The following is a 24,281-nucleotide window of genomic DNA, read 5'->3' on the forward strand; positions in this document are numbered from 1 at the left end:
TTTGATAATCATTATGCAGTGCAGGCCTGTTCTTGATATACTTTCATCTGGAAGAGTACCCCAAAGAACTGCTTGTCTTGCATGTAGAGTATGGTTACATGGGTTTCTTAGAAGGCACTGGATTTCATAATTATTAGGAAAAGTCACATTGTAAATTACCATGTCACCTTCTCTAGTTTTTGAAGGAGCATGGTGGGTTGGTGCTGGTCACCCATTAATGGTGGTCCAGTCCCTGAGTAAATTGAAAAGTCTTATTCTTCTATTCAGTTAGGCAAGGAATTGATGAACCGGCATTTGCAGACGTCTCCTACCTCTTCTTGGATCAGACTGTGGGATTTGCCTCATTGGTGGCCACAGATTTCGTCTCAGGTGTCCTGAAGATGACGTTGAAAGCAAGAGAGACCTCTCCAGTCTCTCGGGCTACCATCTGCAAAATTAGGGCATTTATGATTTGGTGTCTGCCTCATCTGAACCAGCTATGGCCATTGAGCCACAAGTTATTAGGCAGAGTGAGGAGATTTAGAGAAAGTATTTTTTCATTTTTCAGAGTTTGCAATCCCACAAGTCCAGGGACAGTGTTGTCATTGTGTCTTTGAGTGCCCCAGGCTTAGTCTGGGATGTTGATGGTTTCGCTGAAGGTAAAAGCGATGACCTCTTAATGGAACAAGGAATTCTGGAGATGAGGTGTAAGAAAATGTACCAGTCCAATGGTCTCTCTCTAAGAAAGGCATGAGCCACTACCATCATCAGTACTCACAGGTTATATTTCTGGCACAAGTGTGATGAATACACCCTTTTGCTCTTGATGTCTCCCAGAAAGAGTAGAAGTTTGTGTTTTACACACAGAGGAAAACTGCAGCACAAAAGTGGCTGATGTCTTGAATCTTGGCAGACACTGTCACCAAATACTCACACTGAAAGACAAAGGTCCTGGAAAAAGTAAACAACCCTCGCTTTAATGGCAACACCTATTTGATACCTCAACTGATGATGTTCTTCACCAGTGCAAGACAGGCTCTTCAATATAACTGAGAGCCATTGAAGCGATATGTACAAAACCTCACCCTCTCACCACTCAAATCAAGACTAGGAAATCCTTTTGCTTCAATACACCATCTAGAGCCTCCTCAGGTAATAGTTAGTCGAAGAGTTGATATTAAGAAGTTCCATGACTTCCCTGAAATCATCCACCATCCTCAGCACCATCTCTGAAGGTCATTGCATTAATAGAGCACCTCACCAATATATATTCTGCTTTGAATTTGAGCTCAGTCTTCAGTGAATAGTGTTTTATTATTGAAAGGAATTTATACTTTGTTGTTGGCACTACTTCTTCCACAAGTACCCTTGACATAGGAGCGGGTGTGGCCATTAAAGTTACCTCTTCGATTGGGTGCACTATGATGCCACTTATGCTGGGTCTACTGTCAACCTACATTTAAAATGCTGTCTTTGGATCGTGATTAGTTGTCTATCCTTGGGCATGCATAAAAAGGCGTGAGGCCAGAGGTATGTCACCCTGGTGTCTTTCTTCATTTTCTGACGGACGTCTTTGATCTTTCAGATGAACAGATATTGTCCATCAAAGGGAAATATCATCAAACCTGTTTGAACCCCCAAATTAAATCACACTTTAACACAGAGCCAGCGCCCTCCTCACCACAGATAACGATGGCCCTTGCCTCTTGACACTGCTGCGCTTCTTGGTGACCTTTAACATCGTCAACTGTTCTACCCTTATCCTCGCTCTGAAGTCTTGTAAGTGATTCTTTGGCAACATCCTTCACTGATTATCCTCCACTGCACAGCTGAAGATTACATAGGACAAGATGGAACCAAGGGGGACTTTACACAATAGAGCTCTTTAGGAACTTAGAGGTGCCCAAGTAAATGCAATTGACTGTTATTGACTTTCTTGCTGTAAATAATTCCATCATCTAGTGTTGAACTTGGAGCATGTACGCTTAGTACAGAAACCAGCTGTTGACCTATGGTTAAAGGAAATTACAATTTTCTTTATCTCAAATTTTCTTATCCCACAAGCAAAACACTACATAAATTTGACCCAGATAAGTCCCCTGGTTGGTGTAGATGTGGCAAAGAGGAGGCATATTTTTATTCACATCTTTTGGCAATGACCGATGACAATCTGTGTAGAAGGTGGTGACTACATACTTGTAGGGATTCCTTGGAATTGCAGTGTGATCATTGGTATGGGTAATGGACTAAAAACACTCAAAGCAAAGTGTATCGATAAATGTCTTGTGTTATCCAGGCTGTTGTGTTAGTGGCTATTTGCATGGCTTCAGCACCAGACCTCTGCTCTGCCTCTCCTATTCTGGCATGCTGATCTAGGTGATTGTGTATCAGTTGAATATTTACCACTACAAGGGAGGGTTCGGGCAAGAGACAGGTCTACAACAATTAGATAGACTTCCTAAGGTCTTTACTTATGAATTGAAATTCGCACAGTGTCAAGGGATCGAGTGCTGAAGAAGGGTCAATCCTTCGAAACTGACCTACTGTCAATATCAGCAGAGCTGTTAGCACTCGGATACATCCTGTTGAGTCCAGAGGTGTCCTCCCTGGACGAGGAAGTAGGACAGAGGTGCCTGTACTGATCCATTCTGAAGAGGCTTCCTGAAAGATATCTGCCTTAGTATGCCAAAATAAAGTTTGAATAATGGTCTACCAGGGTTAACAGTATATACCCAAGGGTAACCATGGTTGGTCCTTCAATACTGAAAATAAGGATAGACTGCAGAAATTATATGCAACAATCGTGAATATTTTGTGTAAATGTGAACACATTCCTTTGGAATAAACGCAACAAATTGTAAGAGTAAGAATATTTTAAATATGTTGATGCAAGTGATAAGAGTTCTCTGCTAGTTAGAAATAAAAAACAAAGTTTAAAAGATATGGTTTGTTCATTTCAATAACACGCCGTTCCCAAATACCAAGAAAGTGATATGTTTTCAGCGGGATTGAGAAACATCTGAGGCAAGGAAGATACGATCCCATAGCATTCCTTATTTTTTTGTTTTTGTTTTTGGTTTACCAGGTGGTAGAGGGAGACTGGCAGTTACATGATGGTGTTACATGTTGTCAGGGGTATCCCAAAGTAGAGTACCAGATGTGATAATGGATTGCACACTGATACAGGTAGATATGGGAAGGAATCCCTGAATTTAGTACAAGTAGTTTTCCTCCAGTCATTACTGACCCTGACTTTTGCCCATTGTTTTTCTCTTTTCAGTCCATATCCTTTTTATTTATTTTTTAATAAAAAAATCAGGTGACATTGAGTCAAAGCCAATAGTACCTTTTCTTTGCACAAACACGAATCATATTTTCCTGTGATGTGCATTAAAACTAAAACGGTTTGTATACCTTTTCCAAGGAAACCTGCCTGCTAAATACCACTCCACCCAGGTATAGGTGACCAACGAGTAAATGTACAAAGGGTTGTAGCGCTCGCATAACCTTACAAATCCTCTGACTCCATAAATGAAAGGGTTTGCAAATACTAAACGTTATTACCTATGTACTGAATGAATTTAGCGATTTGGAAAAGTGTTTCTAAATCACTAAATGTGTTTTGAAATGGAAATTGATTTGTTATTTGGAAGGGGCTTTTTGTGGGTGTCCCTTCCAAGTCCAGAATTGGTATGCTATGTATCAGTGTTTTGCGACTGAAATCCAGTAGCAAAATATTGATATTTTACCAACTCCTCAATGGCGGTGGTAACCCATTCGCAATGGGCAAGAGGTCACTTTAGGATTCTTTGTGCATATAACGTTTGGTTAAAAAAGGCAGTGTTCCATGAGACCTCTTCCTCCACTTAAGCTAAAAACAAATGTATATATTCTTTTTAAACCCATCCCGTTTTCCTTTATGGAAAAGGGATGCATTTAAATAGAAAAGATTTATTTAAAAGCAGATACAGACATAGTGGTCTGCTGATCCAAGTATGGCGGCCATCCCTGTGATTGCAGCAAATCGTAGAGGGTCGTAATATGCATTAGGTATGTCGAATTGTGACCCTCTAAGATCCGGAATTTTGTGAACCAAACTATTAGTACATGGGTCGGTTTGCAAGAATACCACACTAATCTCAAACATACTGGTCACAAATTGCAACCAGTATTTTGTAACTAGTGCTTGACATGTAGCCCCAAGTCTGGGTCAGTTTGCAAGAATACCACACATCTCAAACATACTGGTCACAAATTGCAACCAGTATTTTGTAACTAGTGCTTGACATGTAGCCCCAAGTCTTACCACATCCAGCTTTCATGAACAGAAACACTGAATCCAGATTTACTGGCTGGAAAATCAATTAAGGCTCCGCCTGCAAAAGCAGTCCTGACTTAGCCCCTGCCATAGCCTCTACTACCACACAGGAAGAGCATGCAATGCTCCCCACTACTGGTCCACTTCCTACCCTCCCCACTGCTACCTCACCCACCTCAACACTCCATCTCCTGTGTCACACCAGTCCTCACACTCCAATTTATCACCAACTTAAGGTGGATGGTAAATGGAAGGGTTAATCCCCTTGGAATTGGGAATTCCATGTGGAAGTTTGCCTGGAAAACTGGGTCTCTATAGTTATTCTCCTTTCAATAGAGGTTAACTTGTAATACCGTATTTATGTGTGAGGATACTGTCCTGAAACATTAATGGCCAACTTTGAATTAGGGTTATACTATTCTTTTAAAATTAAATGAGACCGCTATTTATTTTTTATTTAAGTTAACATTTTCATTGCAAGCGTATGGCCACCGTGTTTTGTGGTATATGGTTGTAATAAAAAAATTTGACCATCGCAACAGTTTGCCAAAGCCTTTTTCCAGTGTCTGTCTATGCTTGTCCTGACAAAAGCCACCTCTTGTGAAGAATGATAGGAAAGCATCTTCTACTCTGGATAAATTACAGACTTTGAAATGTTTGATTTGATTGAACTAGCATTATGATTCATGGCTGCCAAGAATTCTTCCCCTCTATTTACTCACAGCGTTTTTGCATGTTTTTCCAGGTAAACAGCAAGACGTAGAGGAGCACTTCCGACTCCTGCTGAACAGTATTCCTGAAAAGAAGGAGGCCCAGAAGGTAAGTCCAACTTTCATGGTGAGATTTGATTTAGTTTCTTTTGCTAGATGTTATAAAGAGGAATCATTGTCTTCTTATTTCTCTGTGGTCTTGAGAGGGGCCATAGCCTTGAACCCATTGCTCTCACCAGTCAGAAGGGGCTTTCTGAGGAAGCAAGGTAATAGAGAGGATACTGGGGCTATGTGTGGCTCGCTGCCTGAGAGACACTCTGCCCACCACCCACCCCAAAAAACAAAAGCATCTAAGGCTGATGGTGATGTCTTGTGGATGTTGCAGAACCATGATGGACTTCAGCTGTGCTCCACCTTTATGAAGGAGCTGGAAACCCACTCGGTGTATGTTTTCCTTATTAAACATGGTCTCCCACTTCCTGATATTGTCTTTTCACCAGGGAACCGAGCCAATATTTTGTGACAAACTGTGGTACCAAGTAAGTAGACATGTGAGATTAGCATCAGAGTTGATAAATTTGATTAACAGTATGTTCCAAATCCTCATGTACCACTGCCTATCCAAAGTTGATTTCCATGACATTATTAGTTTGTGCTATACTAAGATTAGCCATAGATCTAGATACCTATTTATATGCTTGTCAGTTTTAAGTCTGGCTTGACCTTGTGTTACCAATTCCTTAAAAAATAGAATGGAATTTGGCTGTGTCCAGAACAGTCCTGCTCTTACTTCATGCTGTTGGCTGTTTAGGTTATTATTCTGTTTCATCTTGCACTCAATGGTTGCGAGACTATTTTGTATCTGAAAAGTACACTGAAGCAAGACACATTATGTTCTTTATCTCATACGAGATGCCCTGGATACAGAAATAAGTAGTGTTTGTGTTTCCTATTTTTCTTTACTATTGTAGTCAGGGCTCACAATATAGGTCAGACCTAGTGTGCTAGTGACATCACTGGCTTCCCACAAAAACATATTTAAAAGAAGAAGCTAGGCAATAGGACTTTATTTCCCATCATCCATCTCAATGGTAAGTGATATTACTGCATTTCCTATAATCAACCGAAACATGAAGTGACAACACTGGCATTTTGCCAAAACAATCTTGAAAGGAAGCAAGCCAAGCAAGAGGACTTTGTTCCCATCATCCATCTGCACCAGAAGTGACATCACTGGTTTGTAACAAAAACCATCTTTAAAAGAAGTGACATCACTTCCTGCCTTCTCACTACATCTGTCAACTCTTTAGGGCGTCCCATTGACCAGACAGTCTCCGTGAAGAAAGAACACAGATAAGGGCATTGCCTGTTTGGGCCTGGTAGGAACAGGAAAGGCCTTGGGCCAGATACCCTGTTCCAGTATAGGCATATCCATAACACAGCCCCCAAAACACCCAGTCCCCATAGTCAAACACAGCCGTAGAGGACCCAAAACACTCACATAGCATTCACATAACACATAGACCCAGCTTGGTACATATCCCACTAACTTTCACCCACCCTTGAAATACAGAATACACATTCCAATTCTTGCTCAATCATGTTTTCTCAGTAGTACTCCATGCCTCAGACATTGTAGACCTCATCACCTATCTCAGGCTCTACCCATCTTCATCCCAGAAACATGGTTAACCCTTGCTCCCCCATCCATTGTGGATGTCCTTCATCTCACAGGCTACAGTATTCATCATGTGTACCATGCACATCAGAAGGGAGCCTCTCTATCATCCCAAATTCCTCATGGTCATGCATTGTAAGCAGACGTATAAAATTAGAGAACTACGCCTTTTATTCCAAGCTCTTCCAGATGATGTAATAGTAACTGTTGGTCCACAATGTGAAATGCGCCACAGAGAGCTCCAATAAAATCAAAGCTGCAATAACATCTTCTTCGGCATAGCGACAAATCTCACCCAGAACTGCCTTCAGACAACACATCCAAGATGGCGGCTGCAACAAGGAGCACACCAAGAGAGTGATGTGTGTAGGGAAGAATGGAAATCTAGGATTCCAAAAAAAATGTATTTGAATGAAAACATATGAAAGATAGTGGTCAAGGTTTTGCCAATTTGATTATAAAAGAAAATGGGTATTCGGGTTCAAATAGAGGAAATAATTAGTAAGCATCACCGAAAAAAGACTAATGGACTGAGGGGGATGGGAGCTACAGGCTTCCTCAGTTTGTGTGCTTATATACAAAATACAACTTAGTTAATTGTGTACATAGTCTTTACTAGAGCACCAAAAGCAATTTAATATGAACTTGTTGCAAGTCATGCACAAAAAATGTAATCAGGCTTACTAGTTAAAAATTGCCTTTTGTGTACATGGTAAGCATGTATGGAAATAAAATGGTGTACCACACTACATAAGCCAATCAGTGGTACAGTAAAGCTGCATTTTACCTAGCATTCAACATCTTTAATGGAAAGCTGGATGAAAGAAAATTCTGGTCAGGCCTTACAACAAATGATTTTCTTTTTTCAGTTTAAACTTTGTGAACACAGTTGTAGATGTAAATACATAGGACTGTCTATGGTATAGTAGAAAAACAATGCTCAGATTATGGAATAGAAATGCATATGAAAGAGAGAAGCACTTCTAACAAATATTCACATTTAAAATATTTTTTTCCCAAACATTATTATTGTTTAAAGTAAGAAGAAAAACAAACTTGGCATACACAATTGGGATAAGTGAACTCAATAGGTTCTAAGTAAATAATATTGTGGGCTTGAAGAAACCACGGGAGAGCGATGAGGAGGTACAACGGGTTTTATTGGTCTGTTTACACATTTGCGGAGGTATGTTGGTCGGTAGTATGGCAACGGTGTCTCTGTAGCGGTGTCAGGAGAGCCCCTCTTTCTTTCCCCTCTCGGCCTTCCCTTTGTCCGGTCCAGTTCAAGGTGGCTCGGCCCGCGGAAGGCGGCGTAGTGCAGGGGGTTGAGGAAACACAAACAAAACAAAAACCAAGTATGAGCGCTCTCTTGTCACACGATGTCGGTGGGGAAAGGGAGTGAGGGACCTCTTGGTGCACAACACAGTAAAAAGTGCAATCTGGTGCTGGGGAGGGGAATTCACCGGGATACCCAAAAAGCACACTAGGAGAAAGTCGGCCCCTTAAGCATCTAGCGAAGGTTTCCCCTTCTGTCCCACCCAGCCCGTGAAACGCTCGCATACCTGCGAGAGCCACGCTCCTCCGGGAACGTGGCTGGGCGGCTCTCGGAGTCGTTGTCCTCCTGGCTCTCGTCGCTTGTCGTCCGGTCCTTGGGATGTCGTCACCGTCTTGTTCTCTCTCGTTCCTCCGAAGTTCGCTGTTCTCAGGTTCTCTTCCTCTTCGTCTGTTCCCGCTCCGTCTCCTCTCTCTCCTCCTCCGGTGTAAGCACACACCGGTTGTGTCCCGCTTCCGTGTATTTGAGGCCAGTCCTCCTCGTCGTCATCGCTGGGGGCGTGGCTTGACGGTAATCCTTCCCACTTAAAGGTCCTTTTTCCTTGCCCGAGATGGGATAGTGAACTCCCGGGTGGGTCCACTCCTCTGACTGGTGAGAGAGAAGAGGGGAAATTACGTTGGTCACTTCTGGGATCCCGGCAGGGTTATACTCAGTCTGCTTCCCCCGGTTACAAATATACAAAACATTCATTAGTAATCCATGAGACTCCTTCGAGTACAGGAAAAAACTATCAAAGGCCCTATAAGTGGTTTGGTGGGTAAAATGCTATCAGGAAGCATATAATAGTGTTGTATTGTATTATTGGTTCAGTGATGGAGATGCTGAGTCTTAAAATGTTTCCTAATCTATATTGCGCACATCCATAGTCCCCAGATACTGCCATGCTTACTGTTGTTTAATCCCAGTTTCCATTCTTATAAAGTGGGAGGTAATGAACTCTCCATTGCCTGGCTATGTTGTGCTGAGCGAACAAATAGACAAGGCAGATGAATGCATGGCTTGCACGGAACGCCCCCATATCCTCCTTAAGCCCAAGCATGGCTACCTTAGTTGTGAGGTCCACCTGATGTCTTAATTTTGAAGCCAAGGTTTGTTGGATTCTCCTCCAATAGGACTGTATGTCAGAGCATGCTGAAATCATATGCATTAATGTGCCTATGGAAGACTGCCATCTAGTGCAGGTCAGTGGGTGTGTAGCTCTTATTTAGTGCAGTCATCCTGAGTATAATATATTCTGTGCAGATTTTGGAATATAATCAACTAAAGCCAGGCCACTATTTTATCATATGGGGGCCATCTTAGCCTCCCTTCATTCGCCATCGTTCAGCATTCCCAAGTTCACCTTGCAGGCTTTGTGCAGGTGGGTCATTGGGTTTGGCACATTTGCATTCAGTGAGCGTCAAGTCTTTCTATACTACCTTTCCCCAGTGGTTCTAACATTAATTTAGCTTCTAACATATTATACTCCAGCTTTTATGAAATTGTATCTAGGAGTAGGTTAAATATGTATGGCAGTTTAAGGAATCGGAAGAACTGAGACTTATGTTGGTGAAATTTGTTTAATAGTTTTTAAAGTGTTTCATATAGTCCTCCTTCCACACGACTCGCAGTTTAGAAATGCCAATATTGTCCAACCCTTTAAATTCTAGCATCTGGGCTCTAGAAGGGAGAGAGTTGCCCAGCAAGAGCGGGGCCTGTTGTGTGGTTCTACCATGCCATCCGATTGCCTTCAAAGCTCATTGTCAAGTGATCAGTGTTGATCTTGTAGTTGGGAGCAGGTGGGTTGGGGCTTGGGTTTGGTATAGGGTTTGCAGAGGGCCTTTGTTGCGGAATAAATCCAAATCCAGTCGGTATGCTGGGTGTGTTCTGCCGTTAAATATCCAGTTGTGAATGACAGCAAGATGCGCAGCCCAGTAGTAGAACTGGACATCCACCCTTCCCACCCCACCCACATTTGGTGACTGTTTGCACTTACCATCAATATTCGTCTTTTTCCGTCTACCCGTATGGACTGCCTAAAATTGTCTGGTAGGTTGTGGAAAAGGAAACATGGAATGGTGTGAGGGACGTTTTGCTATACACACAAAAGCTGTCAGAGTCAATCATTTTTAGGTTGAGTATTCAAGACCTCTTGTATATACTTTAATATATACTTATACTTCTCTTGTGGGCTTAAAGCCATTTCATTTGTTTGTTTCAGTGTCCTTTAAAAATCCATGCCTGCTAGTGGCCAGTTCTGCCTCTTTGTCCCTCCTTTTTCACTTTCATTCCTCCCAGAGAGTAGGGACAAAGTACTGTATAATTGCACTTTGGTTCTCCATGTGTTCTTAGGTGGGACTATTTTTTTTAAATTCTTTCCTGCCCTGTTTCACTGTGGGTGTGTGTTCAGGGTCAGCACCCGTATTTGCTTCCCTTTTCATTTGCAGACCATTCTTGCTTCTAAGCAGGCCTGTAAATCTTAATCTTATCTGGTCATGTTTGCAGAGCATTCAAAGAGCAAGTATAAATTCCATAAACCTTTTGAAGGGAAAGCACTCTAGACATCACTCAAGAGGGGGCCGAGAGGCCAATGAGAGCTCACATTACAGACTGAGGAAGGCTGTGAGAACTTGTTTTTTATTGCAGCTCTTTATCTACCTCTGACTCTGTCCACCAACACGGTGGATTTTTGTTTCGTTTTGTGACTGTTAACATTCCAAAGGAAGACATGCAAGAGGCGTGCAACTTCCCTCTGCTGAGCCAGCAATATTATTCGGATGTCAAGGGAGCAACTCTCTTGTCAGGCAGATTGATGGCACTGTCTAGCACATCCTCTTACACAAGTTCAACTAAATAGTAAAGAGTGTTGCAGACAGATATGTAATTGGAGACAGTGACGCTGCTGCATAGTGCTGTTGTGCGGATGAATGCATGTCCTACACTAAATCTACTGATTAATATGGCCACTTTTCCTCCCTTCCTTCTGCCCACTTAGAAGACCATCTTCTAGTGCCCGTGTCTCGCCCTAAGTTTCGATTTCAAGAGGTCAGCCACTTACGGGTTCTCCTCCCTCCGCTCTTACTACAACTCCTTCTCCCTGTCTGAGGCACAAGAGGTGCTCACGGACCTCAGCACACTGCCCTCCTAGGAAGGCTGTACCGGAGTCTGGGTTTCCGCTACCATCCTCGCTGCACTGGTGCACTACGTGACGACCTTCATTTCATGCCCTCCTCGGAGCGCCTCTATGCCTACTCCTCTCAAAGCCCTCCACTGTCGCCTGCTGCCATGCCTTCGCCTTCCCGCAATGATGTGTGTATTTATTTTTAGTATGAAACTTCTGATTCAGTTTTCTAATTAGAAAGATATTTCCTTCACTGGCTGCAGCTCGTGTCTCACCTTGCCAGGGTTCAGTTGCGGTGCATCCATTGGGGCGCAGGGGCGGAACTCCACTTAACGCACGCGACGCGGTGTGCTTGCACTTTGCAGCAAATCCAGCAATTAAGCTCAGCTCTTACTGTGTAGCGGCCGGGAGTCGGGACATCAAGGGGGTGGGGCCGGGGGGCGAGCACTGACACTGACTGACAGCGGCTCGCAATGTATTTGCGCATGCTCGAGTTTGGCTCACGACAAGCACGAGCATGCGCATTCGCCGCACTGTCTGCCATGTACTATGTACTGAGAGGAGGGGGCCGAGAGGCAGAGGGTTGCCTCATGCAGCAGCCCCTACTCTCGGTATCCGGGCGAGCCCTATCCGTGCTCTTTAGCCAATCCAGGGCAGGCGCTGCTAATGCAGCGTCTCTGGATTGGCTGAGAGCCTGAGACAGTCTCAGACCTCACCCCGAGCGGCAGCCTACGACGAAACTGCATTGGGTGCCGCGCAACTATGGCCAATCACTGTGGCTTATGTCTGAACACAGTGACAGTGATTGGCCATGAGGTGCGCAGCGCACTCTCGCAAGTCCGTCGCGTCATCACGCACGCGGTGCCACACTGTCTGCATACACACCTCGTGGCGGCGGTGTACAGTGTGTGTCAGCTCTCCCGGAGTCGGACCTGTCGTGTGACTCGTGTCATCGAGGACTCGTGACTGACGTGACTGCCAGTGCCATCGTGACCGTGGTGTGTGTCGAGAAAGGTAAATGATTACTTCCGATTCTGTTGGGATTCTAGGTGGTGCGGACGGGACATGCATCTACATTGCTGCTAATACACTGAATAATATATGCATCCCGTGAACTTACTACTGTGGGAGATGTAAAAAAAAAAAATCGGGAGAATGGGGCCTTGAATCGGGTTACTGTGACTGTCATGTGTGGGCTTTGTAAGTGTGCTGCTGCAGGATCGGACATTTGAAACGCAAATGCACGTTTTCGTACATGCCAACATTTCAGAAGAGCAAAGTGGGAGATTTTAAAAAGAAAAGCGGGAGAATGGGGCTTTGAATCGGGTTACTGTTACTGTCATGTGTGGGCTTTGTAAGTGTGCTGCTGCAGGATCGGACATTTGAAACGCAAATGCACGTTTTCGTACATGCCAACATTTCAGAAGAGCAAAGTTGGAGATTTTAAAAAGAAAAGCGGGAGAATGGGGCTTTGAATCGGGTTACTGTGACTGTCATGTGTGGGCTTTGTAAGTGTGCTGCTGCAGGATCGGACATTTGAAACGCAAATGCACGTTTTCGTACATGCCAACATTTCAGAAGAGCAAAGTGGGAGATTTTAAAAATAAAAGCGGGAGAATGGGGCCTTGAATCGGGTTACTGTGACTGTCATGTGTGGGCTTTGTAAGTGTGCTGCTGCAGGATCGGACATTTGAAACGCAAATGCACGTTTTCGTACATGCCAACATTTCAGAAGAGCAAAGTGGGAGATTTTAAAAAGAAAAGCGGGAGAATGGGGCCTTGAATCGGGTTACTGTGACTGTCATGTGTGGGCTTTGTAAGTGTGCTGCTGCAGGATCGGACATTTGAAACGCAAATGCACGTTTTCGTACATGCCAACATTTCAGAAGAGCAAAGTGGGAGATTTTAAAAAGAAAAGCGGGAGAATGGGGCCTTGAATCGGGTTACTGTGACTGTCATGTGTGGGCTTTGTAAGTGTGCTGCTGCTGGATCGGACATTTGAAACGCAAATGCACGTTTTCGTACATGCCAACATTTCAGAAGAGCAAAGTGGGAGATTTTAAAAAGAAAAGCGGGAGAATGGGGCCTTGAATCGGGTTACTGTTACTGTCATGTGTGGGCTTTGTAAGTGTGCTGCTGCAGGATCGGACATTTGAAACGCAAATGCACGTTTTCGTACATGCCAACATTTCAGAAGAGCAAAGTGGGAGATTTTAAAAAGAAAAGCGGGAGAATGGGGCCTTGAATCGGGTTACTCATGTGTGGGCTTTGGAAGTGCATGCTGCTGCAGGATCGGACATTTGAAACGCAAATGCACGTTTTCGTACATGCCAACATTTCAGAAGAGCAAAGTGGGACTCTGTGATGCAAGTGAGTTATAGAAAATCTGACAAATAAATGGAACAAGGAATGACTGCATGAAGCCTGTTCTTGGATCCACAAAAGCATCCCTTCTCGCCGCACGTGTATCTCAGATGAAGACAGATGGCAAAGGAACACAGTATAAAAGCGGGCACGCGCCGAGCTTTCCGGTGTATTCTTTGATGCATGAATCACTGTTCGAAACAACATACTACAAAGATCTTCAAACATCTAATATACACTAAACCTCTTGATACAGTTGCTATATACACTATTAAGATGTTCAAGACATTACAACAATGGTAAAAGTCTATTTTTCAAATTAAGTGTTTGCTATCATTGTCAAATCCACTATACTATGTTGTTGGTGATGAAGACAAAACCATAGAAACGCCATGTTCTCATCGGGATATTTTTAGCAAGTCATAATTTCTACACTGTATATTCATCGAGCCTGCATTTCAAAATCATGAAATGATAGCATCAATGAAAAGGGCTTAGAAAAAGATCTAACAATTTCTGTTAGTAGCCTTTAGAAATGTGCTGGCAGAAATCTTAAGTTCTATTTTATGCCCAATAATTACTATTTGTAGCTTAAGCTAATGAGAATGAACAGTATAATTCGTACTGAATAAGCAGCTACCTATGTTATATGACATCTCTTTATTAATGTTATAACTGCACTTTCACAATTTCTTTATTAACCTTCCTGCTTTCTCAAATTTGCTTGAAAATGCACCATTTCTCTTCTCTTTTTTCAAAATTTTCTCGGGGGGGAGAACCCCCCGAACCCTCCTTATAGGGGTTCGGCCTCGCTCGCTACGCTCGCTCGCAACGGTGAAGTATACCAATCATTTTACGCCCCACCACTTTCAAATGTCACCAGCTGCCCCTGCCAGGGTTATTTCTGCTTCCACCCAACTTCCTGCATTGCAACGTGGCCTTTAAAATGCAGGCGAAAGATTAATGGGAAATTTGATGCAACAAATTGCCTCTTGAAATTGTTTTATGAGCCCCACAATGCAGTGCTAATTTCACAGACTAACGTTATCAACACGTACTGATTCAGAGAGACTTCATTTGAACAATTGACTCATTCAGTGGTACTCATTTTATTTACCTCAGAAATAAAATATATTCACTGCAAAGTGCTCACAATTTCACAGCATATGCATTGATCCACTGAGCTATCTAGTTGATTTGGAAGTCAGGCCAAAACCCAGTCCATCAGTTCCAGGCTAGACGGATTTTTCTTGTCTTCACCTCACAGGTTTTGGCATATTACACGAAGACAAGCTAGTATTTTTAGAGAAATCACACAATATACTTTATGACTTATAACATCTAATTCCCCAACACCCTGTCCCATATAACAGCCAGGCCGCAGCACTGTGGCACTCCTTCGGTGTTTTTACTAGAAACATTCCTCGGCTCAGATGTCATTTTAGACATCACCATTTGGGAGGCCCAGCCCCCTACATTTCCAACAGAAAGCACAACACACTAACAGCTGGCAACTTTATTTTTTTTTCTTTAAATTTCTTTTATTGAATTTCAAAAAACAAAGAAAACAGGCCAGTGAAAGCCTCACATTCATCGGATTGCAATCAAAATCATAAGATTTCAAATGACTGACTGAGAAATGCAATGAGAAACAAAGGAACCCCCTCCCACTTCCCCTTCCCCCCCCACAGTGGTCATCATCCAGGTGTAGTGGGTCGCAAGTGTGGGTCAGTGTTGGGCTACGTCGATGTGGGCCTTTAAGTGATGGTAGTGTGCGAGTCCGATGCGCGTGGCGGGTCTGCCAGGCGTAGGAGTCTAAGATATTTAGGGCAGGTAAGCTCTGTGAACTCAGAGGTGAGCAACTTGAGGAACGGTTCCCACAAGTCATGGAAGGAGGCTTCAGGATGGGCCAGGGTGAGTGAGATTTTCTCCATTCCCCGGATCCCCCACAGTCTGTGAAGCCAACTGAGGCGTGTAGGTGCTGTCTTAGTACCCCAGTGTGTTAGGGTGTTCTGAACTGTAGCCCCTAGTACTAGAGCCATCTGCTTGCCCCTCCGGGATTTAAGGGGAAATGTAAGAGCATTCGGGAGGCCTAGAAGTACATGCGCCGGGAATCGTGGGATTTGAGTATCGAAGTGAGAGTCAATCACGTCCAATGTCTGTTGCCAGTAATACCCTAGTAGCGGGCAATCCCAGAGAATATGAGTGAGTGTACCCAGGGAGCCGCAGGCCCTCCAGCAAAGCGGATTACGGGAGGGGTTGCCGTGATGTAAGCGTACAGGAGTCAAATACCAATAGGTAGCCACTTTGGTGGCCATTTCAATTGAGGCCACATTGCGGGCCATGTGTCAGGCCCTATAGGTAATCGCCGTACATTCCTTCTGTGTCAGTTCCCTCCCCAACTCCTTTTCCCATCTCAGCTGCCCCGGCGTCTTCCCTTCTCCCGGAGCAGGGCGTGCAAATTTACATAGGTCCGAGGACAGGCGAGAGTCTGAGTGGCGAGTAAGGAGACACTTTTCGAAGGAAGTAAGGTCTCGCTCCGCGCCTGCGCGGGTTTCGTCCTGGAGAACCCAGTGTCGAATCTGCAGATGTCTAACCCGTTCAGTTTCCGGTATACCTTGGTCCCTGCGCATGTCCGCGAAGGAACGGGGGCCCTCAAGGTCGAAGAAGTGACCAATGGTGCGGCATGACTCACCCCGTCAGTGTCGGAAGTCCGCCACATCCGGTCCCGGTGTGAAGTCAGGATTGCGCACAATGGGCGTGATCGGGGAGGGGAAAGAGTTTAATCCCATGTGTTGGCCACTTTGTCCCAGGCCAAGAGTGTGGGGCGAGTCACCTCTGAGAGGTACAAATTACGAGGTCTCCCCGTGCGGGCAAGGAAAGGAACTCCCCACATGGACTGGCCAGTAAGGGAGCGATCCATAAAAAGCCAGTGCTTTTCAGACTCCAGACACGGCCACTCCACAAGTGCCCTCAGCTGGGCCGCTCGCCAGTAAGCCACTAGGTCTGGGATTCCCAAACCCCCTCATCTGGGCTGCGATATTCGAGTTCCTTACTCATGCGAGCCCTCTGGTCGCGCCATTTAAAGCGTTCTATCGCGTGCTGTAAAGAATGAAGAATCCCGGGTGGGGGGACTAGTGGTAAACTGTGAAATATGCAAAGGATCTTAGGCAGGATTACCATCTTCACAGCCGCTATGTGGCCCAGCCAGGACAGCGCGTGTGGGCTCCATTTCAGGAGACACTCTCGAACCTGCCGGAGTAGTGCTGTGTAGTTTAGTGTCTTTGTAGATTCTATAGCAGCAGTGATTTGCACCCCCAAGTACGAAAGAGACTCCGTGGCCCATTGGACAGGATAAGAGCGCTGTAGCAGCCGCAACGTGTCAGGAGTTAAAGAGAGAGCGAGTGCCTGAGATTTGTGCACGTTAATTTTGAAACCGGACACAGAGGCAAATCTGTCCAGCTCCGCCAGGAGGGCCGGGAAAGACTCCCGGGGCTCCTCTAGTGTGGCCACCACATCGTCCACGTAAAGACTAAGCTTGTGCTCCATCATTCCGAACCGTGCCCCTCTGATTGCGGGGTCGGCGAGTACCCTCTGAGCAATGGGCTCCATATACAGAGTAAATAGGAGAGGCGATAGGGGGCAGCCTTGCCGCGTCCCCCTGCGGATAGGGAAGGCTCTCGAGACAAACCCGTTCACTCGGACCGTGGCGGCGGGAGTCGCGTAGCTCCAGAACACCCATCATATAAAACGGTCTGGGAGGCTGAAATGTGAGAAGGTTGCCCGGAGATGGGGCCAATGGACTCTGTCGAACGCCTTCTCTGCGTCAACGGAAAAGATCATACATTCCGCCGGGAAGCGTTCAGAGCGGTCCACGAGATGGAGTAGCCGCTTGGTATTATCCAGGCACTGGCGGCCGGGGACAAACCCAAACTGGTCAGGGTCGATCAACCCAGGGAGATGAGAGTCTCTGCGCTAAGATCCCAGTGAAGATTTTTAAGTCCACATTGAGGAGTGAGATAGGGCGGAAGGAGGCACATAGGCGACGATCTTTGCCAGGCTTGGTTATAACCGTATCGTGGCCTCCAACATGGAGGAGGGTAGTGTCGCTTCCGGACTTGTGCCTAAAGAGTTAAAAAGACGCACTAGTAGTTGGGCGAGGACAGGGCAACATTTTTTAGGAAGGGCGGAAGAAAAGCCGCCAGGTCCCGGGAACTTGTGGAGTTTTAGACGAGAAATGGCTAACACAACCTCTTCAATTCTGATAGGAGCATCCAGTTCCGCTGCTTGGCCTTGGCCGAGTTTCACCGTCTGGGCCTCCTCTAGATAATCAGCTTAAACAACTGCTCCGAATATAGGTCCTCGTAAAAGGAGCAAAATGCGTCCGCTATTCCGTAATCATTGTCGAGTTCACGGCCCTGGCGATCTAAGAGTCCCATGTCACGTGACATTTGTCTTTGCGACCGCAGTCTATTGGCGAGGAGTTTCCCGCACCTGTCTCCACCCACGTAGAAAGCGTGCTTCAGCCGGAGAGCGGCATACTCGGCCCTGTCCCCATCGAGACCCACCAATTGTGCCCGGGCTGCCTTAAGCTGCCTCCAAACCCTAGGTGCCCCTGTTCGTTGGTGGATACGTTCCAATTCTGTCACTTCCCCCATGAGTCGCTCCCTCTTCTCTCATCTTTCTTTTTTATCCGCGGCTGCAATACCCAGCAGTTCTCCTTGTACAACCGCTTTCAAGGCCTCCCATAAGGTAGTTATTCGTGTGGCAGGGGTGTCATTAAGGGTGAGATAGTTGGCAATACAGGACTTGACCTGTTGAACTACGGAGGGGCGTTGAAGCATAGTTTCTCGCAGGCGCCAGAATCTTCGTGTGGGCCGGGCAGTGGGGAAGGGCAAATCAATTTGCACTGCGGAGTGGTCGGAGAGTGGGCACGGGAGTATTTTGGCTACTTGTATTTGTTGGGTCAGTGTGTCTGATGTGAGGATATAATCAATCCGTGCATAGAATTTGTGAGAATCGGAATAGAACATGTAACCCCTGGAGTTCGGATGACGAAGTCTCCATACATCCGTGAGGCCTGCGTCACTCAGTAAGTGTTTCCCTGAAGTGGACAATGCTCCCGCCTGACCCCACCTTTGTACCGATCTGTCAATGGTATCATCAAAGGCCAAATTAAAATCCCCCCTACTAGTAGCGATCTATCCGGTATAGAGGTTAACTCGTGCACCACCTCCCTTAAAAATCCCTCCTGTCCCTCGAATAAACAGTAGCGATCGTGAGTCGACCTTTTATCTCAGCCTGTTTGTCGCCTATGTGGCCTTGGAATGTATTAGATACCAGGATAGCTACACCTGCCGTCTTGGTGGTCCTACAGGAGAATAGCTGGTGAGGGAAGGCCCTAGAGCACAGTCGGTGTGTGTCTGTGGGTAAGAGGTGTGTCTCCTGAAGGAGACCGATGTGAGCGCCCGAGTTCTCCAAATAAGACAGATTAGCCCTCCTCTTAGTGGGGTTGTTGAGCCCCTTGACATTCAGAGATATTACACTAATATCAGCAATCTCTAGGGGAACCATAGAAATACCTAAAGTCTGACTCCCTGCCCATTCGTACCCAAATGGAGAAAGGGAAAGCCAAGTCATCAAGTATCCCACTGAAGCAAAATGAGGGAGGAAAAAGAAACCCCGAAAAAACCTAAACAAACAAAGAACATATAAGAACAACATTGAGAGTCGATCATTGTCCGAGGCGCTCAGCCCCATGGAGGAACGAATGACGGACTGCAGGAACCACCCGCCGCCCCAGACCTGAGAAGCTAAGGAAATGCACTTCCTGGCGTCAGATTAATGAAACAGGACCAAATTCGACATTTCAGTCAGCCGAGTGAGAGTTCCTGGTCAGTGTGGCGAGGACGGCCTCACGTTCTGCTGCCAGCGCCTCTGGATCAGGGCGGATATGTGGTGGAGACCTCCCCACTTGCTGACATCTTGCTGCGTTGTTTCTTTTGCACAGGAGTGCCTCTCCCGCGGGTTCGTGTCGACCGTGTCTGGTAGCGGCAGGAGGGATGTCGCCTCCCAAAGGGAGCGCACTTGGTGGAGCCAGCCTTCCCATTTAAAGACACGCCTAAACGGATGTCCCCAAGAGTAGGAGACCTCTCTGGAGCGAAGGAACTCCATGACAGTCCGGAACTCCCTCAGTTTCTGTAAAGTGGAGACCGCTAAGTCCTGGAATAGGAGAGGTTGGCAGGAACGATAATCAAGAGGGTGCTTGGCTCGGGCCTTGCGCAGGATCCGCTCCTTGAGTTGAAAATTGTGGACACATGTCAGGATATCAGGGGTGGCCGTTGCTGGTCATTTAGGTCCGACACAATGGGTTCTATCAAGCTTGATATGCTGCTCTGGAGGGACCCTCAGGATGTGCCGGAACAAATCCTTGACAAAGCCCTCCTCACCCTCCAGGCCCAGCGGGACCGCTCGGATTTGAATATTGTTCTGCCGGGAGCGGTTCTCTAGGTCCTCTGCATGGGCCTGGAGGTCCAGGTACTGTTCCTGAAGACGCAGTACCTCTTTCTGAAGATGGGTCACTTCGTCATCCCTCGCCGCTGTTCGCGTCTCCAGGTGATCTACGCATTCTCCCGCCGAGTCTATGTCCCTGCGCAGGTCTCGGAGCTCAGCCGCCAGTTCCTTCTTTATGGCGTGAAGCTCCCCGGTTAAGGTGGCAAGCAGGGATTCGAGGATACTCCGCGTGACTGGGCCATCCACCTCATTGTGTCCCTGTGACGTCTGGGAGCCCCCTTTCGCACTAGGTGATTCAGACCCCCTAGGCCCACGTTTGAGAAGGAGCTCCTTCACTGAGCTCTCCTTCCGTTGCTTGGCGGCAACCGCTATCTTGCCCCAGAGAGATGATCTCGTGCGAGTTTGCAGCCCGGGTCCTCTCGCCGTGGCTGGGTCCACCAGCATCTCACCACTGCCCCCTTGCTCCACCGTCAGTGGAGCCTTCACGTGAGGCCCTGGCACCTCTTCCCCGTGACAGGTCTTCACCCAGTGTCAGCTCGTCAGTGGCTGGAGTGGATTCAGGGCTGATGGCTCACCCAGGTCGCAGGGTATCTTCAGCCGGGAACTTGTGAAGATGGAGACGGCCTCCTCTGCTGCAGCGGCGTCAAGGCGGCTCAGAGCCCTCAGCTAGCGGGCCGACTCCGCAGTGATCGTCAGAGTCGTCCGCCAGTCACTGGTGGCGCGCCGGGACTTGCGGGGCTCGTCGATCAGTCCCAGCGACACACGCAGCTTGCAACTTGGTCACAGGCGTCTGGCTGTGCTGCCTTGGCTGCTCACTGCCCACAGTCCCAGAAGTATGGGGGCTGAAGGCGGTCTTCAGGGCCTGCAAGGGGAACCCAGCCGATCCACATCAGGTCCCGCGCCCACAGTTGATGGGAGTCCTCGCAGGGAGCGCCTCGCTGGGGGGCCGAGCCTCCCCTTTTGCAGACGCTGCTCTCACCTTCGGTTTGCGCAGCTCCCACGCGGCGGCCGGCACCGCTCACAGGTCCGATGCTGGCTGAGCACGAGCCGGGCTTCCACGCCGCCTCGTACGGCGATCGCGGCACCAGAGGACTCCGGCTGGACAGAGGCAAGGTCGGCGGTGTCTGGCGTGTGGTTACAGCGCCGCCCGTGCTATTAGGGGTCTCGGGCCTGGTTCTCGGGCCGGAGCGACGGGTAGGCATGTCCTACACAGTTGCCATCTTTTTTTTATAATTTAAAACGAAAATAACCACCAACATCCCAGGCGCTTCTCACCAACAGTAGTCTTTCCATAAAACGGTTGCAAAAAGTGAAAGACAGATCCGAGGGAGACGTACTATTAATTACATTTTGAAGTTTTGTTTACATTTCCTCAGCAAGTGAATTTCCATTTGCACAGAAAAAATGCTTTAATCCAGGAAGTGTGTCCTGCTTGAGAATCGTATTCAGTACATGAAATAAAACAAACCTACCAGCATTAGTATCTGTACACTGGAAAGCATTCATTGTGACATATTCCTGGGAAAGAAGAGTGCATGGGGAGAAACACTTCCTATTGGCCCTAACACCATAATCAGAGTGCAGATGTATATACACCAAGTCTTAGATGCTTCTCTACCTAGGTAATATCCTGCGAGTGAGGTCTTTCAACGAAATTCCAGTTAGCCATTTACCAATGTTTTTTACTGGATATTTGGCTAATGTGTTTTTTAGACTTTGGACTATGCATGTACATCCGAAAAATAACATTTTATAGCCCAGGAAGAACTACCACTGAACTAAACAGACACAGTTACCCTCAAATAAACAGTTCCTGCCCCTCATAGTAATTCAGCAGATGTTAAAACAAGCATATGCAATGCAATAGGTCTCCCATTTGCGAGAGTTTAAGCTATTAGTATTGTAATTGACAATGCGTTTTTTATGTTTTAAAACCCAAAACATAAATAAAAGGCATTGTCATTTACAATGCAAATAGCTTAAACTTGTGTGAATGCGAGACCTATTGCATTGCAAATGCTTGTTATGAGTGCTATCTTGCTCTTTATTAACAAGGGAAGATTATACCAGCTGTGGAGGCAGTTGTTAAATTTGGCAATTAGGGGAGGAACATCGAGATCCCATGTCAGCTGCGTGGAAAGGACAGCATGTAAACATAAATATTTTAATGATATGTTTGGTTTTGTAATTTTGGTTGCAATGGTGCATCTTTGATTTTGTCTGTGAGTGGTACAGTTTGTCCCAGTTTACCCTTAGCCTGATGCATGCTCATACAGCTTTAGTATTTGCAAGAGCCATTGGGCTGTTAGCTGCAGGGCACGGATAAAGAGGAGCATGTCATCAGTGGTGGCTGCTGATTTTTAAAGTGGTGGGGCATCAATGTGAATATTATAATGAGACTTACCTTGACAATGCAAGATGTAACCTAGCCAGGAAAAATAAGCCCGAGCTCCTCAGCCAATCCCAGAGCCTGCTTTTATGCTGCATATAATACTAAGCAGCAAAGAGCAGTGCTAGGATTGGCTGGGGCATGCAAGCACAACACTCCATTGAAGGCTGATGAAGCTGTGTCTTTGCTGACACAGCTCTATGGTAGCCTTCAATGTGGAAGCCTGAACTGCGAATGTTAGATTTACCACAGATTGACCACAGCACAGTTTCAGCCTCAGCTGCTGGTTCCACCCACGTTAAGCTCTGTAGCCATGCCCATAATGAAATACTATGAATGAAGGTAGTAATTTAATTTGTCAAAAAAAAGCCTGGGACCGTAGTGGATCGCAGCAGTAGGGGGTCAATGCTCCTGTGCCCCTTAGAAGAAACTGCCACTGTATGTCATCTCACTAGAGGGAGACATAGACTTCTTGGAGACTGGCTCATTTGAAGCCCCATATCTGCACATCTTTCTGCAACCACACTCCCTAGGGTTCAATGGTCAGGGCAAAGAAAAGAGAGGAGAGAGGGCATCCCTGTCTGGTAAATCTCTTTGGGAAGGGGACAGATAAGAGACTTGCAATCTCACCCACAGTTCCGAGTATAAAGTTTCATGTAGGGTAGAAAGTGTTGGTCAAAATTCATTTTTTCTAAGACTTGGAACAGGAAGATTAACCGGATGGCGTCAAACACCTTCTCAAAATCAAGCGGTAGTTGGGCATGTGTACTGACCTGTTCCTGGCGATGGGCCATCCTCAGGTGCAGTCTCAAAAAGCAATGGCAAGTACCTCTCCTCAGTATGAAGCCATTTTGGTCAAGGTGAATCATGGAAGGTATAACTTTTATTAAGCAATCTTTGAGCATGCCGGTTGGCACAGGTTAGTCATGGCAGAGATCTCTGCATGGTAAAGTATAGGGATTTTTTTTTAAAATGTATTTCTCGAGACAAATATTAAACGTATTTCTGTATTAACAAATAATGTAAATGTATTTTATACATTTTAAATGTAGAGCAGATTTTTCTAAATGCTCAGCACTATTGATTTAATGTTCAGTTAAATCTTTCATTAATTGAAATATATTAAATTAAAATGATTTTTTGGAAGTTTAAATTAGAAAAGGCATTTCCACCGAAAGAAAAACATATATTTTGTATTCATATTTTTTAAGTGTTCTATATAGTCAATTAAAATGTATTTAGTTACATTTTATTTAAAAATATTGTTAAATGCATTTTTAGATTCAAAATAGGATATTAAAATATTTGTTTAAATATGTACTATTTTTATATACTTAACTATAAATTATATTTATGTATATTTTTTACTGTTTGAAATATTATAATTTAATGTAACATTTCTTAAGGGGTTTTATTTTAATTTATACCTCCTTTATTTTCTGTAGCGTGGTGTTACAGGCCATGTCTGCTGATGGACTTACTACTGTTTTTGTGTAGTAGTAACATACACTCAGATTCTGTACATAGTCTTAAGTAGTAAACTTTCTCAAAAGTGTACATTTCTAAAATTATATATTTTTTAAAAGTGCGTTACCTTGGTAAATCTACCCCGTGTCAATGTTTTAAGATGTGTCTCTCCTAGCATAAAAGAGTTGCTTTGTGACCTTTCCGCTTTGCACTGCTTAGTGCTTCAAAAATGTTTAGGTCTCGCCTACGTAGCGCGCATGCGCTGCATAGGAAAGAGACCTTTAGCCATCGGCACAGCTTTCCCTGCAAAAACGTGCACGCGTTGCATTGCTTCCAATGGCAACGCGTGCATGTCTGGCTATTCACTTGCGGGAGTGAGCGGCAGTGCCATATGGTAGCAATTATCTCACCTTGCTGCTCGCTTCCGCAA

General features: G+C 45.6%; 1 protein-coding gene across 4 annotated transcripts in view; it reads left to right on the forward strand.

The window, feature by feature from the left end:
• LOC146785433 (ubiquitin carboxyl-terminal hydrolase 48-like) overlaps window positions 1-24,281 on the forward strand; it is a 353,159-nt gene that overhangs the window by 166,366 nt on the left and 162,512 nt on the right. For all 4 annotated transcript variants that reach the window (XM_085634485.1, XM_085634487.1, XM_085634486.1 and 1 more), the window contains exon 4: window positions 5,043-5,116. In XM_085634485.1, the coding sequence (XP_085490611.1) occupies window positions 5,043-5,116 (74 nt within the window). The remainder of the gene's footprint in view (window positions 1-5,042; window positions 5,117-24,281) is intronic.

Source organism: Triturus cristatus, chromosome 11 (genome assembly GCF_964204655.1).
Source record: "Triturus cristatus chromosome 11, aTriCri1.1, whole genome shotgun sequence".
Lineage (NCBI taxonomy): Eukaryota > Metazoa > Chordata > Amphibia > Caudata > Salamandridae > Triturus > Triturus cristatus.